This window comes from Asterias rubens, chromosome 1 (genome assembly GCF_902459465.1).
Source record: "Asterias rubens chromosome 1, eAstRub1.3, whole genome shotgun sequence".
NCBI classification, from domain to species: Eukaryota; Metazoa; Echinodermata; class Asteroidea; order Forcipulatida; family Asteriidae; genus Asterias; species Asterias rubens.
This window is the reverse complement of record NC_047062.1, coordinates 10,077,364-10,090,398: the sequence shown is the minus strand read 5'-3', so window position 1 is coordinate 10,090,398 and position 13,035 is coordinate 10,077,364. Positions and strand designations below refer to the sequence as shown.

Below are 13,035 nucleotides of genomic sequence, written 5' to 3'. Positions count from 1 at the left end.
CACTAGACGGCTTGTACACTAGATTGCTTGTACACTAGACGGCTTGTACACTAGACGGCTTGTACACTAGACGGCTTGTACACTAGACGGCTTGTACACTAGACGGCTTGTACACTAGATTGCTTGTACACTAGATTGCTTGTACACTAGATTGCTTGTACACTAGACGGCTTGTACACTAGACGGCTTGTACACTAGACGGCTTATACACTAGACGGCTTGTACACTAGACGGCTTGTACACTAGACGGCTTGTACACTAGATTGCTTGTACACTAGATTGCTTGTACACTAGATTGCTTGTTCACTGAACAGTTTGTACAAAATACGTATACTAGACGACATGTATACTAGACGGCTTTTACATCCTATACGGCATGTTCACTAAACGGCTTCTACAATAGAAGACTTAAACACTAGACATCTTGTACACAGTTACAAAGACGCATTGACCATGGAAGTTTCGTGGCCGAGCGGTTAAGAGCACGTTTTCAAACTCTGGTGTTTCTGATCAGCAGAGTGTGGAATCGAATCCCCAGCCGTGACACTTGTGTCCTTAAATAAGACACTTTACCATTGCTTCGTCCTTCGGATGGGACGTAAAGCCGTTGGTCCCATGTGTTGTGTAACGCATGTAAAAGAACCCAGTGCACTTATCGAAAAGAGGAGGAGTTCGCCCCGGGGTTCCTGGTTGTGGCTGCTTCATGCGCCGTAGCACCTTGTAAAGTGCTACATAATTGGGTCTCAGAATCCTTCACTGCAATAACCTACACGTATCTTTCTGAAAGTTTGTATATACTCAGCGCCTTGAGTACCTTGTTTGGTAGATATGTGCGCTATAATATAAGACTTTGATATTATATTATGACCACAACACACCCTAAGTTCAATTCATACAATGCAAACAACATACCTCTTGAACTGGAGCAGCTAACCAGGGATGACGTCACATAGTAACCAGTCTCCCTGACAAAGCGGTTGGTGTGGTTGAGAGTCTGGAAGATAAGATCCAGGAGATCCTGTGTAATGTAAGGAAGGAACCGAGGACCACATCCGTTGATGACTGCCTCTAAGCACCTTAAGAAGGTAGAAAGAGAGAAGACAATCAGAGCAGACCGATCCAAACATTGAGTTGACAATTACCGGTTCTTCTTAGAACCAACACTACTCAAAAGAGAATTACACATACACATGCTTCTGTAAACTTCACCTGATTATACTCCCACCATGCAAAGTTTCAAATCCTTCTTGTTTGCATCTTCGTTCATTGCTTGTACATGTAAAATCTGTGTATTTGTGAACAAATTACGGTATAATTGCCTTACAGGTAAAGAACAATGTTTTTTTCTTCTTTTTAATCCGCAGCTACATTGTACCTCAGGTGGGATTTGAAACAAAGACCGGCCCTTTAGTCTAAAGCAGGGCCCAATTTTCATGGCTCTGCCTACCACAGAATTCTAGGGTTATGGCACCCATAGGATCAAACAATTTTCAGGGTTTTGGGTTTGTGAGTTTGTTGGTTTTCTTCTACAAGAATATAAAGTTTCAACTTCCGTTTTGAACCGGAAGGTACTGTCAAATGAGGTCACACTTGGTAGCGTTGGTGATGTCTTTTGAGTTCTTTCTTTTGACGTATAGATGATAAAAATCAAATCATGTGGTTTAGGATTTTTTTATTTTTCAAACATTATATATCAATTTCCAACTTTAACTGGAAGTCAAGGTCAAACAGGGTCGCATATTGTATAGCACGTGATAAGTCTATTAAGACCTTTCAGATGATGCATAGATTGAAAAAATCCAATGTATGGTTCAGATGTTATGATTTTTTTCAAATATAAAATTTAAACATCCGGTTTGAACCGGAAGCAGTTTGTTCAGGTCACAAATTATAGCGTTAGTAATGTTTTTCAAAGCCTTATCTGACGATGTTCAGATAATAAACAACTAATTTCTGGTTCTAGAGTAATATTTTTTCAAATAATTAACTGCATCTTCCTGTTTAACTGCAGGTCAAGGTTTAATAGTCAATGTTGTGTATCGTTTCTTAAGTTGTTACATACCTACCCAATGACGTATAAATATATAAAAAATCAAATGTGTGGTTGTGAAATTATTTTTCTTTGACCAATTATTTTCAACCTCTGGTTTGAACAAGAAGCCAAGTTTAAACTGATTTCATTTGTGTAGATCCTGACTAGTTCATTAAAACCTTTCAGCTGATGTATGACTTGTAAACATTTTATAATTATGTGATGGACTATCTGAAGGTGTATTATGTATCTTATAACATCAATGCAAATGTATTCCTACTTGTAGTTTTGGTGCGAGACGTTGTTCATTATTACTCAACTATTGCGATTCACCGCGATTCACTCAGCGCTCGATGTTACTAAAAACGTTACAGCGCCCTCTTTCGCTGGACTAAAGAGAGCACTTTTGGGAATTCCCCCCCAAAAAATCGGCGCTTGCACTGCATAGCGTACATAGCGTGCGTTGTTGATCAAAATGGGGTAAACGCGTGGGTCAACAGGTGCTTTGACGTCCCTTTTCGACTGATGTAAAGGTCCAAATTTTGTTATTTCTGTGCAAAAGATTGAGCGGGATTGCTGTTTTACAATCTGAAACAAAAATTACGTTGAAATGATCAGTAGTTTGAAAAACATGAATACGATAAGATTTTATGAAATTTTCAACTTTCGTTTGCACTAGAAGTATTAAAAATATTGTACGTGTTCTGTGAAGCATTTGTCCAACTTTTAATGATCTATCCGATGTGTAGATTGTCAAAATCCGAATCATAGTTTTTGAGTTATGATTTTTACAAATATTAAACTTTGATCTAACGTAATTCAATTCCCGATGACGTCATAATGACGTAATTAAGTATGTGTTGTCTTGATACTGAGGTTCAACTATCTGTTGAGTTTCAACATTCCATTCAATCTCAATCTTGAGTTATTCCGTAGAAAAGCTCGAAAGTTGTTTTTTGACGAAAAAAACCCGAAGGTGAACTTCGACCCAGGGTAACGACCCGGATGCTAAGGTCGTACGATTTTGGCGTTAACTTTTCAAATGTTGCCCCAGTCTTGGTCTATCAGATGCGAAAACTTTGAACATCATAGCTTTCATATTCGTTGAGATACAGCAAAACGAAAATGGTCCCTTTTCAACTTTAAAAACCTTGTAATTTGACACCTAATGACGTCATCATGACGTAATGAAAACTGTGCCGTCTTCGTATTGAGGTTCAATTGTCTGATGAGTTTCAAGGTTCAGTTTGGCTTGAATCTTGAGTTATGCTGTAGAGAAGAGTTGACGTTGAAGAAGAAGAAAGATGGAGAAGAAAACAAAACGGAACAAAAACAATAGGTGTTCGTGCTAAAATGCACGAACACCTAATAATAATAATAATAATAATAATAATAAGACAAGAATTAGATAAGACGAAGAAGATGTGTCATCTCATTGACATAGCTGTGCCAGGTGATATAAGGGTAGCTTCGAAGGAGATGGAAAAGATCGAGAAGTACCAGGACCTGGCCAGGGAACTTCGTAAGATTTGGCAGGTAATGGTAAAAGTAGTCCCCATGGTGGTTGGAGCACTTGGCACCATTCCCAAAGCACTGGGGAAACATCTAGATGAAATAGGGACAAATGTGAGGGTAGATCTGTTACAGAAGGCAGCGCTTTTGGGAACAGCGAGGATCCTGAGAAAGGCCCTTGAGATCTAAGGCTACGGGACGTAGCCCGACTCGAGGAGTTACCGGCACAAAGGAAAATGTGATCTTTCTTTTGCATGCTGTGATAAAATGAAATAATAATAATAATAATAATAATAATAGTAATAATAACAATAAGCAATCTTCTTTTCACCACTAGCCGAGGGCGCCTTACTCAACATGTAGCACATGTTAAATTTGCATCAGGGATAGCATAGTTTTGGTTTTACCCTTACACTGTGTGTTAGCACTGCAGACTCAGTACAATCTCAGCACGCTCTGTGAAAAAAATCACAGGCATATATTACATGTACTTGGGTGGGTTTCGAACCCCAGATCCTTGCAATTCTAGAGCAGTGTCTTACCAAGTGGACCACCGAGATTGCCTGGTAGGTCAAAATGCTCAAATGACATCATGTGCAAGGTCTATATACTCCAATCTGTTAAAGGAACACGTCGCCTTGGATCGGTCGAGTTGGTCTTTGAAAAGCGTCTGAATTTGTTTGTTATCAAATGCAGATGGTTAGAAAGATTTTAAAAATGAGAATACAATGATCCACACACAATTGCCTCTAAATTGCGTGGTTTTCCTTTTACTTTGACTTACTTTTTTCCATATTTGACTACACTAAATGGCCGACCGTGTTTGTCGACAAAAAAAATGTAATAAGAAAAACCGTGCAATTTCTAGTGATGCTTGTGTGGATCATTATATTCTACTTTTAAAAGAATTTTCTAATCACATAGCATTCTATAACAAACGGTTACAAACTCTTTTCAAAGATTCAACTCTTTTACCCTCTGTGCTAGTTTACGAAGAATACATGTAAAATGAAGAAACAGATCTTGAATGAATTAAATACATACTTCATCCACGTCTCAAGATTTTTCCAGCCTGCAGTATCATGAAATATCTGTTCTGCTGTCACTCCCCCTCCCTGAAAATAAAGCAAAACAAAACAGACACTGGTTAAAATTCTTTCTACTATTTTTAAAATATAAACAACATGATGGAATGTTTTTGATTCTTTTGTATAGTGGTCATTCCGAAAAAAAGAATTAAATGGTTTGAAATTTGTTTTGAAGTTGCGGGTCAAAAGAAATACATGACAATTGAATTTAAGTTTGTCAATAACCTAACATCTAGGTTGATTCAATAAAAAGGACCCAGCAAGCTCTTCCCAGTGGGCCCAAAAAGGGTATTGTGGCTGAGCAGATACATGTAAAGAGTGTGGGTTCAAATCTCGGACGTGCCACTTGTGTCTCTGAGCAAAAAACTGCTAAACTGTATTTGCTTCTCTCCACCCTGGGGTAAATGGGTGCCAGTGAGGGCAGAGGGATGTAGTTCTTGTGATTGATTTAGCTTTAAAAAATGGCAAACTCTCAGGCCTGTTCACAATTCTTGACTGTGGTCTTACCCGTTCATGCTGAACTGCGAGTTTTTCCATGAGTGTGGTGGCACTCTCTCTTTCTCCCTGACTTCGATCTGACATGGGAATACGCTCTAAGTTATTCTTGACTCCATCATGGATCAGCTCATAGACTGACTGGTATACCTCTGGACCACATCGCTTGCACAGAGCACCCAAAACCTCACCTGCAATCATGACAAAGGAAAGGTACATTATTAAAAAAAAAAAGGCAGTGGACACTATTGGTAATTACTCAAATGTAGCTTAAAAATTTACTTGGTAATGAGCAATCGAGAGCTGTTTATAGTATCAAACATTGTGAGAAACGGTTCCCACTGAAGGACCGTAGTTTTTGAGGAAGAAGTAATTTCTCACAAAAATAATATTTTAATTGAATGACTTTGAATTGAGACCACCTCAGCCGAACTGATTTCGGTGTTGGTGGGATCTGAATTACGGTATGAATTTTATTTAACTTTTTAAAAATGTTGACTGTGCGGAGTGGATTTTCTGGACCCCCCCCCCCCATGTAAATCTTGAGAGTTCAAAGACTAGACCCTAATTTTAGAAAGAATGGTATAAAAAAAAAATGTATAAGGGATAATTGAATATAAAGGTCAAAACTAAACGCTGGTGTTTGTAAGACATGATACTGATAACCTACATACATTTTTGAGGTTCGTGGATACAAACGACTCGGAATAGTTCTCTAGGAGTAGTACTAATACTAGACCCAGTAACTGGGGCGCTGCATACCTTTTTCAAAATTTTGACATTTTCTGTCATGCTAGTATGACAGAAAATGTCAGAGTTTCGAAAAAGGAATACAGCACCCCAGTTACTGGGTCTAATTCTACCTCCATGGTCTAGAGTAGTACCACACTAGTTGCTATAAAGTAACCCTCCTCCCAACGATTGTCTGGAGGAGGGACTTTGTAACATTATAAAATGCAGTACTTGCACGGACAAGAAACTGAGCATTTCTATTAGGGAAAATGTTCTCATAAGTGGAAAAGTTTCCGTATGGCGCCACCACTTTTTCATTCGATATGAAATAATATAGTATCTTATTTACCTCAATTAGATAACCCTTTTTGTACAAATTAGTGAAAAAGTGGTGGCGCCATACGGAAAGTTATCCCACTTTACTTCAGAAAGAGATAATCGTTGGTTGGTTAAATTGTTTTTCCTAATTAGTAAAAATAAAAGAATTATAAAATAAATTTTACCGGCTGCAAGTCGAACCCTGGCCTCCTCATCGTTCAGGGAATGGATGGCATACAAACGAAGCTGTGTGCAGAATGTTTCGCTGCTCCATTCGTGAGCCACTACCTGCTTGGAGCCGAGCAGAACACCCTGTCGTTTCTCCCACGACGTCTGTGAATTCTGACTGCGCAGAAGGCTTGTAAGCGCCGTCTCTAGACGCTCCAGCCCCGGGGGATCAGCATCGTTTACAAGGCGCTGGAGCTCGGCTATTCCTCGGTCCCGATCGAGTTTCTTTGCGCCACAAACTAGTTGAAGAGTTGACTCCATGGATGATGTAATGTATAACTAGACCGGATGAACAACAGTTTCAAACCTTTCCACCTACAAACAATAGTTTTGTTGTAAAACGTGATATTTGCACACTCACAATCGTGACACAGCGACAGACGACTCTGAACCAGGGGTGAAAGATCATGGACTGACTTCTGGCGGCCAACAGAGGGCGCAAACAGCACGTCGTACGTCGTGTGCAAGGTGCAAACGAGTTCTGTGAAAACAAAATCACAGGCATAATATGACTCGAGTGGGATTCGAACCCACGACCTTTGCCTTTCTGGAGCAGTGTCATCAACCACCACTGAGGTGGCTAGAGGCAGTTCGAATCGTATGTTTTAGCAAATGGGTGCTGCAACCGATTTGATAGTTGATATGACACTCCTGTATAATTGCAAAGGTCGTGGCTTTACACCTGAGTAATATGCTTGTGATTTTGGGGAAAATATTAAGAAATACATTTTAGCATAAAACCTTTTATTGGAATTACGAGCAATGGTGAGAAACGGATCCTTCTGAGCATGGTACCTCCACGCTTTGAGCAACGTAGTTTTTTGAAAAGAGGTAGCCTAAAAATAAATCTTCCCCCAAAAAATCGTGCATCTGAAAGCACGCGTGTTTGTGGCCCGAAAGCGCAAGAGAGTGGCTTGATGAGTTAGGTTGAGCTCTATCCATTAATTTTTGGAATTGAAACACGCCATGCGGGCATCTCAGCAAGCAATTGCATGAACAGAGTTACATGCTGATTGCTGATAATGGCGTCCAGTCCATTTTGTTTTCTTTAGTAGAAATATACAGTTGCCGTCCTCAAACAAACTTCCAGACTTTTTTTAAAACCTTCTTTTAATCGATTTATAAAACAAAATCCCGCATTAAGAAGCACTAGAACAACAGTGGCATTTTGGACGTAGGCCTACAGAAAAAACAATTGCGTCCAGCCAGGCAACATCATGTCCCCCGAGCTACGGCTATCTCAAAGAAAACAAACCATCACAGAGGTAATAATTTCGAAGCACAGAAACAGCCATTTTGGGAAAGGGGTGATACGCTTGGGAACAAACCATTTTGTCGGGCCTCCCCCACACAACCTACCCCAAATTGTGAGCCAGTAACCCCAGGATACAATAATGGGCCATTTACAATCCCTGAAAGTTTGGGCCCTCAAATCTGTAATTTACAGAATGTTTTGAGGGCATAGATTATGAATGAGGCTAGGCGCATTGATTCAGTCTCTATGCTTGGTGCACCCATTTATGGAATATAGTAATCTCGGAGGGACGGGCAGATAGAATCTGCCACACCGCTGTGGCAGGAGATCCCCCCCCCCCATGGAAAAAAATGTGTACATGAGACTAACTTTTAGTGATTGGCGCCAAAATGATAGATTTATGTCTGCTTTTCCTTAGAAAAAGACAGTGAGAGCAAATTAGTATAATGTGATCAGTTCGAAATTAGCAAATAACGCCTATAATGCTAAGAGTAATATTATTCTTTGAGCATTAGGCACTACTTAAAAGTAATTGGCAATAAGCACAATGACGGAAACATGGACTCCAATCAAGAATAAATTGATGATATTATAATTATAATAATAATTATTATAATATGGCTCACGTTGGTCAAGGTCAATTTTTTTCCAAACCAACAGCGAAAAAACCGTCAGTTACAGGAAAAGGAAAATAAATAACTGAATCTTTAAATTTACAGATCAAAACAAAACCATGGTAATTATTTGAAATAAGACAAGATTCATTAATTTGAAAATAAACAAGTACATACATGCGAGGAAATAATTAAATACATACAACAAGAGCACAACAATGTGAAAACAGCCTACACATAAGTGTAATGTAAATTAATAAATCTAAAAACAATAATAGTAATAATTATGATATCATCACATACTGCCATTGGTGCAGGCTTTAAAACATGTGAAATCTTAAAGAACAATTTCAGTGAAGGTACCTCCAAAACGCCACAAGTTTAAAGGGAAGGTACACCTTCGGTAATTGTCAAAGACCAGTCTTCTCACTTGGTGTATCCCAACATAAGCATAAAATAACACGCCTTTGAAAATTTGAGCTCAATTGGTCATCGAAGTTACGAGAAAATGATGAAAGAAAAAACACCCTTGTTGAATGAATTTGTGTGCTTTCAGATAGGAATAAAAGACTTCTAGCTAGAAGTCTTTTATTATTTCAGTGAGAAATTACCTCTTTCTCAAAATCTATGCTACTTCAGAGGGAGCCGTTCAATAGCTCTCCAATGCTCGTTACCAAGTCAGATTTTAAGTTAATATTTCGTTTTGAACCCGTTTTAATATTGTAAATAAAATCCTGGATATTTCAACGCGATTCCATGGAACATGTAGGATGTGTTTGTTAATAAAATAGGTTTTCCCGGCCAATTTCAGCAAAAAATCATTCAATTTCATTAGCATGCATTCAAATTCACGCATTTTCCCGTAATCCTCTCAAACCAGGGTTTCTGTTTAGCTCTTAATGCATTCAGTTTCGTTTTCGTGCACACACGATTGCATTTTTCTCGTTCAGATTCGCTTCAGTCATTCTATTTCATTTACAGGTATTCAAGACTACACTTTGACCATTCTTAAGTTTAATTTCTAGGTTTTCTCGGTCAATTTCGGAAAATGAGCAGCCAATTTAACCACCAAGCTATTCTATTTCGCACAAAATCGAATGCTACTCAAAAGGGTCATTCGATTTCGTTTTGGGATTAGTCAAATGTAATGTTGCGTCATTCGAGTTAACAAAATAATCATTCAATTTAACAATTCATCAAAGCAGCATTCAAATTCGCAGACGTGTGTGCCGCGAAAAAGAATGACGCTACGCTAAATTTAACATGGTGCTAAAGGAATTTGACTCGACCCAAAACGAAATTGAATGGCCGAATTCTGAATTTGAAACGCGGTAACAACTGGAGAGGCAAAACAGCTTTAATTCGAACGCATGAAAATGAAATTGACTGCTCATTTGCCGAATTTGACCGAGAAAACCTATACCTATTTACAATTGATTTCAAATTAAGATTCACCGAAGCGAACATGATTTTGCTGCTAGTCTGAGTTGTCTTTTTCATTTATGTGCAACAAATTTCAACTTCTTTGCATTCAAATTAAAAGATGAGTTATGGCTTTGTTAGTAAACTGGAAGTTACAGCTCCGTAATACTGGCACATAAGATTTCCTTTATAAGAGGTCTTTCCATGTACTTTATATTACATCATATTTTTTCTTAATTGAAATAATTGTTCCTTTTGCTTTGTTAGCCTTAAGGTTAAAGCCTGTATCCGATAACTTTAAAATGGCAACCAAATCTTTTGAGATTTTGTTGCAGCGGTGTTCATGTTGTTGTCTTTGTTTCTGCTAATGTCCGGAACATGTCAAATTAGAAGTTAACAAAACAAATTAAGGAAACAAAAAGCTTAAAATTATAAGGGATCGTTATAAAATTTGAAAACATATTAATCTCAATTTTATCTTGCTCTGTACCGACCACGGGCAGCCATTTTTATTGAAAACCGTTGGGCTTAAAGGATGTGGGTACTTTTTCAAAAATAATGTCCATAGATTTACATCAAACTTACAGGTTTGAAGATAATGATATAGTGGAAAGCTTCCCTTCAAATATTACTTACTGAGGTGCTGTAGTTTTTGAGAAATGAGTAAAGAAATGTCATGAAAATACGTTTGTAAATGATTAAAATAATGCTCGTCTCATGAGACGAAAATTATTTTCATGACATTGTTTTACTCATTTCCCAAAGACTACAGCACCTCAGCACGTAATTATTTCAGGGAAGCTTTCTACTATCATTATCTTCAAACTGTGTAAGTGAAGTGTAAATCTGTGGACATTGTGTTTTTTGTCCTACAAAAGTTACATAGACCCTTTAAACGTCAAACAGTGTAGAAATGTGTTTCCACTGAAAGTTTCTGCCTTTATAATAGGCAGCAACGAATGGGTATTTATAAGCACATAACATAGAACTTGAATTTGAATGCAAACATTTGGAAAATGTTTGCCGATTAATAACATTGAATGGTTGACCAGCTCTTGCTGCTTGCTTTAACGAAATTGAATGAGTCTTGCGGCCTGATGAAATTGAATGATTTTATTTGACCAATGAATGCTTAACTTCTGGTTATTATGTGAAATTGTTTGTCTCTTGTCCTTCCAGGTTGGACTGACACACCTCTTGGTGACAGTGCAGGCACTTTTGTCAGTCCTGGCAAACCTGGATTGTTGATGTCTTTCTGTTGTCCTCAGTCGTGTAGTACTTTGTCTTCTCTTTTACCGCCTGTCCTCCTTTTTTATATCTTGATGTCTCTCCCTTTTTAATGTTTTCCAATCCAGATGTATTATATTTATATAGGCCTATGTAATGTTTTTAAGAGCTTTATCCTTTACGTATACAATTCAATTTTTGTATTTTTGTATTTTTATGTGAATTGCCGAATAAATAATAATAATAATAATAATAATAATTAACTGTTGAAATTGAATAACTCTTTTTGACTCTTGAGGAGTTAAAATTAATGTATTTTTGTTGAAATTGACCGGGAAAACCTATATTAGTTTTTTATAGAGCGCTTTTCACGCCCGAAGGGCGTCCCAAAGCGCTTCACATTATACCCCTGACATCACTTGGCCATAAATCATTCCTTAAAGACACTGGACACTATTGGTAATTGTCAAAGACCAATCTTCTCACTTGGTGTATCTCAACATGCATAAAATAAAAAACCTGTGAAAATTTGAGCACCATTTTGTGTTAGCCTTTTTTTAAACAAAACGTTGCAACTTAAAGAACTACACCTGACCGCAATGTAATCCACTTAAACGTACCGGTGAGCTATCTGTATGTAGTCCCTCAGATGAGTTTAACTTGTATAGCAACTAACCAACTGCAGGCATTTATAGCTCTATGGGTAAAGCAGAACTTTCGCTCATAAAAATTAAGATGTTTTACACACCTTGTTCGTTTCACTTATTAGACCCAATTTATATAATATTTTATTGTACTTTTTTTTATCCAATCTTTTTTTCATTAGGCACATAACAAAAATAAGTAGTATAATACCGTTTCATAATTTGTTTTGCAAAGGACGCATATAACTTAAAGTATATTGGCTTATGTGAAACTAACAGGCTTCGGCACCTCATACATAGAAGCATTGTTAGTGAGTGTTTGTCCACAGTCGTTATAGCAACGCTGACTTAGGAGTAGGCCCAAAAATATCCGAAGATAATAACATCGTAAACACTAAAAGCCATTATCTTAATGGAGCAATTGGAGGTAATATATTTTGTAGTTTCTATACAACAATACAGAGGAAGAGTGAGATCATTATATGGCTAGGTTCGGGGCCGGTATTGTCAGGGTAACATTAGAGACGATGAACACCCGATTTGTGATTTCATTTTCACTACCTCATGTTGAGACCGAGAACAAAACAGACAAGGGAAAATAGAAGGGGTCTCCTTAGGGACATTCTATAAGCATTGGGACACTCTGTTTCTTTTAGGTTGGTGTTCTATAAACAAGGGTCACCTTACAATGGTGAATATTATGCACACGTGACAATCACATATTAAAGGGCATTGAGGTAACAAGTATACAAAACTTACAAAACCCTTGATAAAAACTTCTACATTTAGGCAGTTGTATTGTAAACAAAACTCTCAATTAAACAAAGGCCGATTTTTGTTCCGGAGTTGGCAATTTCCAATAGGTATTGCACTGATCAATGCAAGACAAATAAGTAAAAGGCACGTTATAACACAGCCTTTGCGGTGTCAAATTGGACATCATGTTTATTAAACCGTTTGACGGGTTGCGACCAACTTGCAGCGTGGCGATGTTCAAAGTGGGTGATATTATCATCATCGATTATCCAATCTTGGTGCAAGACGTTTCTTGTTACGGGCGATGCGGGCACTGTCGGTAGGCTGGCCGCGCTGTGTGTGAAAGGAAAACTAGAAGTCAGAACTTGTTGCACCAAGACTATTTGCACATGCGCACGAACGGAGCCGCAAACTGTCGGAAATAGCCGTTATTAATGCAACACAGTACATGTACATGTACACTACGACTTACAGAGCTCAATCACGTCGGAAACGGATAAGTTTTACATATAGTTTCTTACTTTATTACGCCTTGTAACCCAAAGAGGCATTCATGAATGGGAATAAAAGAGTAGTGACTCGTTCTTAAACCTTGCACAGTCGTTGCCGTGTTTATAATAATAATAATAATATTTAAAATTTATATTGCGCCCCTTACATACAAAATGATCAGAGGCGCAGAACACTTGTTAAAAAGCACAGAGTGGAAGAA

General features: G+C 38.0%; 1 protein-coding gene across 1 annotated transcript in view; it reads right to left on the bottom strand.

Annotated features, from left to right (window-relative positions):
- The window catches only part of LOC117297370, a 31,500-nt gene extending 24,619 nt beyond the window's left edge, over positions 1 to 6,881 (bottom strand). The window contains exons 1-4 of the mRNA XM_033780361.1: positions 6,363 to 6,881; positions 5,140 to 5,318; positions 4,589 to 4,659; positions 913 to 1,076 (exon numbers count right to left, since the gene is read on the bottom strand). Coding sequence (XP_033636252.1) covers positions 913 to 1,076; positions 4,589 to 4,659; positions 5,140 to 5,318; positions 6,363 to 6,666 — 718 coding nt within the window. The 5' untranslated portion in view covers positions 6,667 to 6,881. The remainder of the gene's footprint in view (positions 1 to 912; positions 1,077 to 4,588; positions 4,660 to 5,139; positions 5,319 to 6,362) is intronic.
- Between the last annotated feature and the right edge of the window lie 6,154 nt (positions 6,882 to 13,035).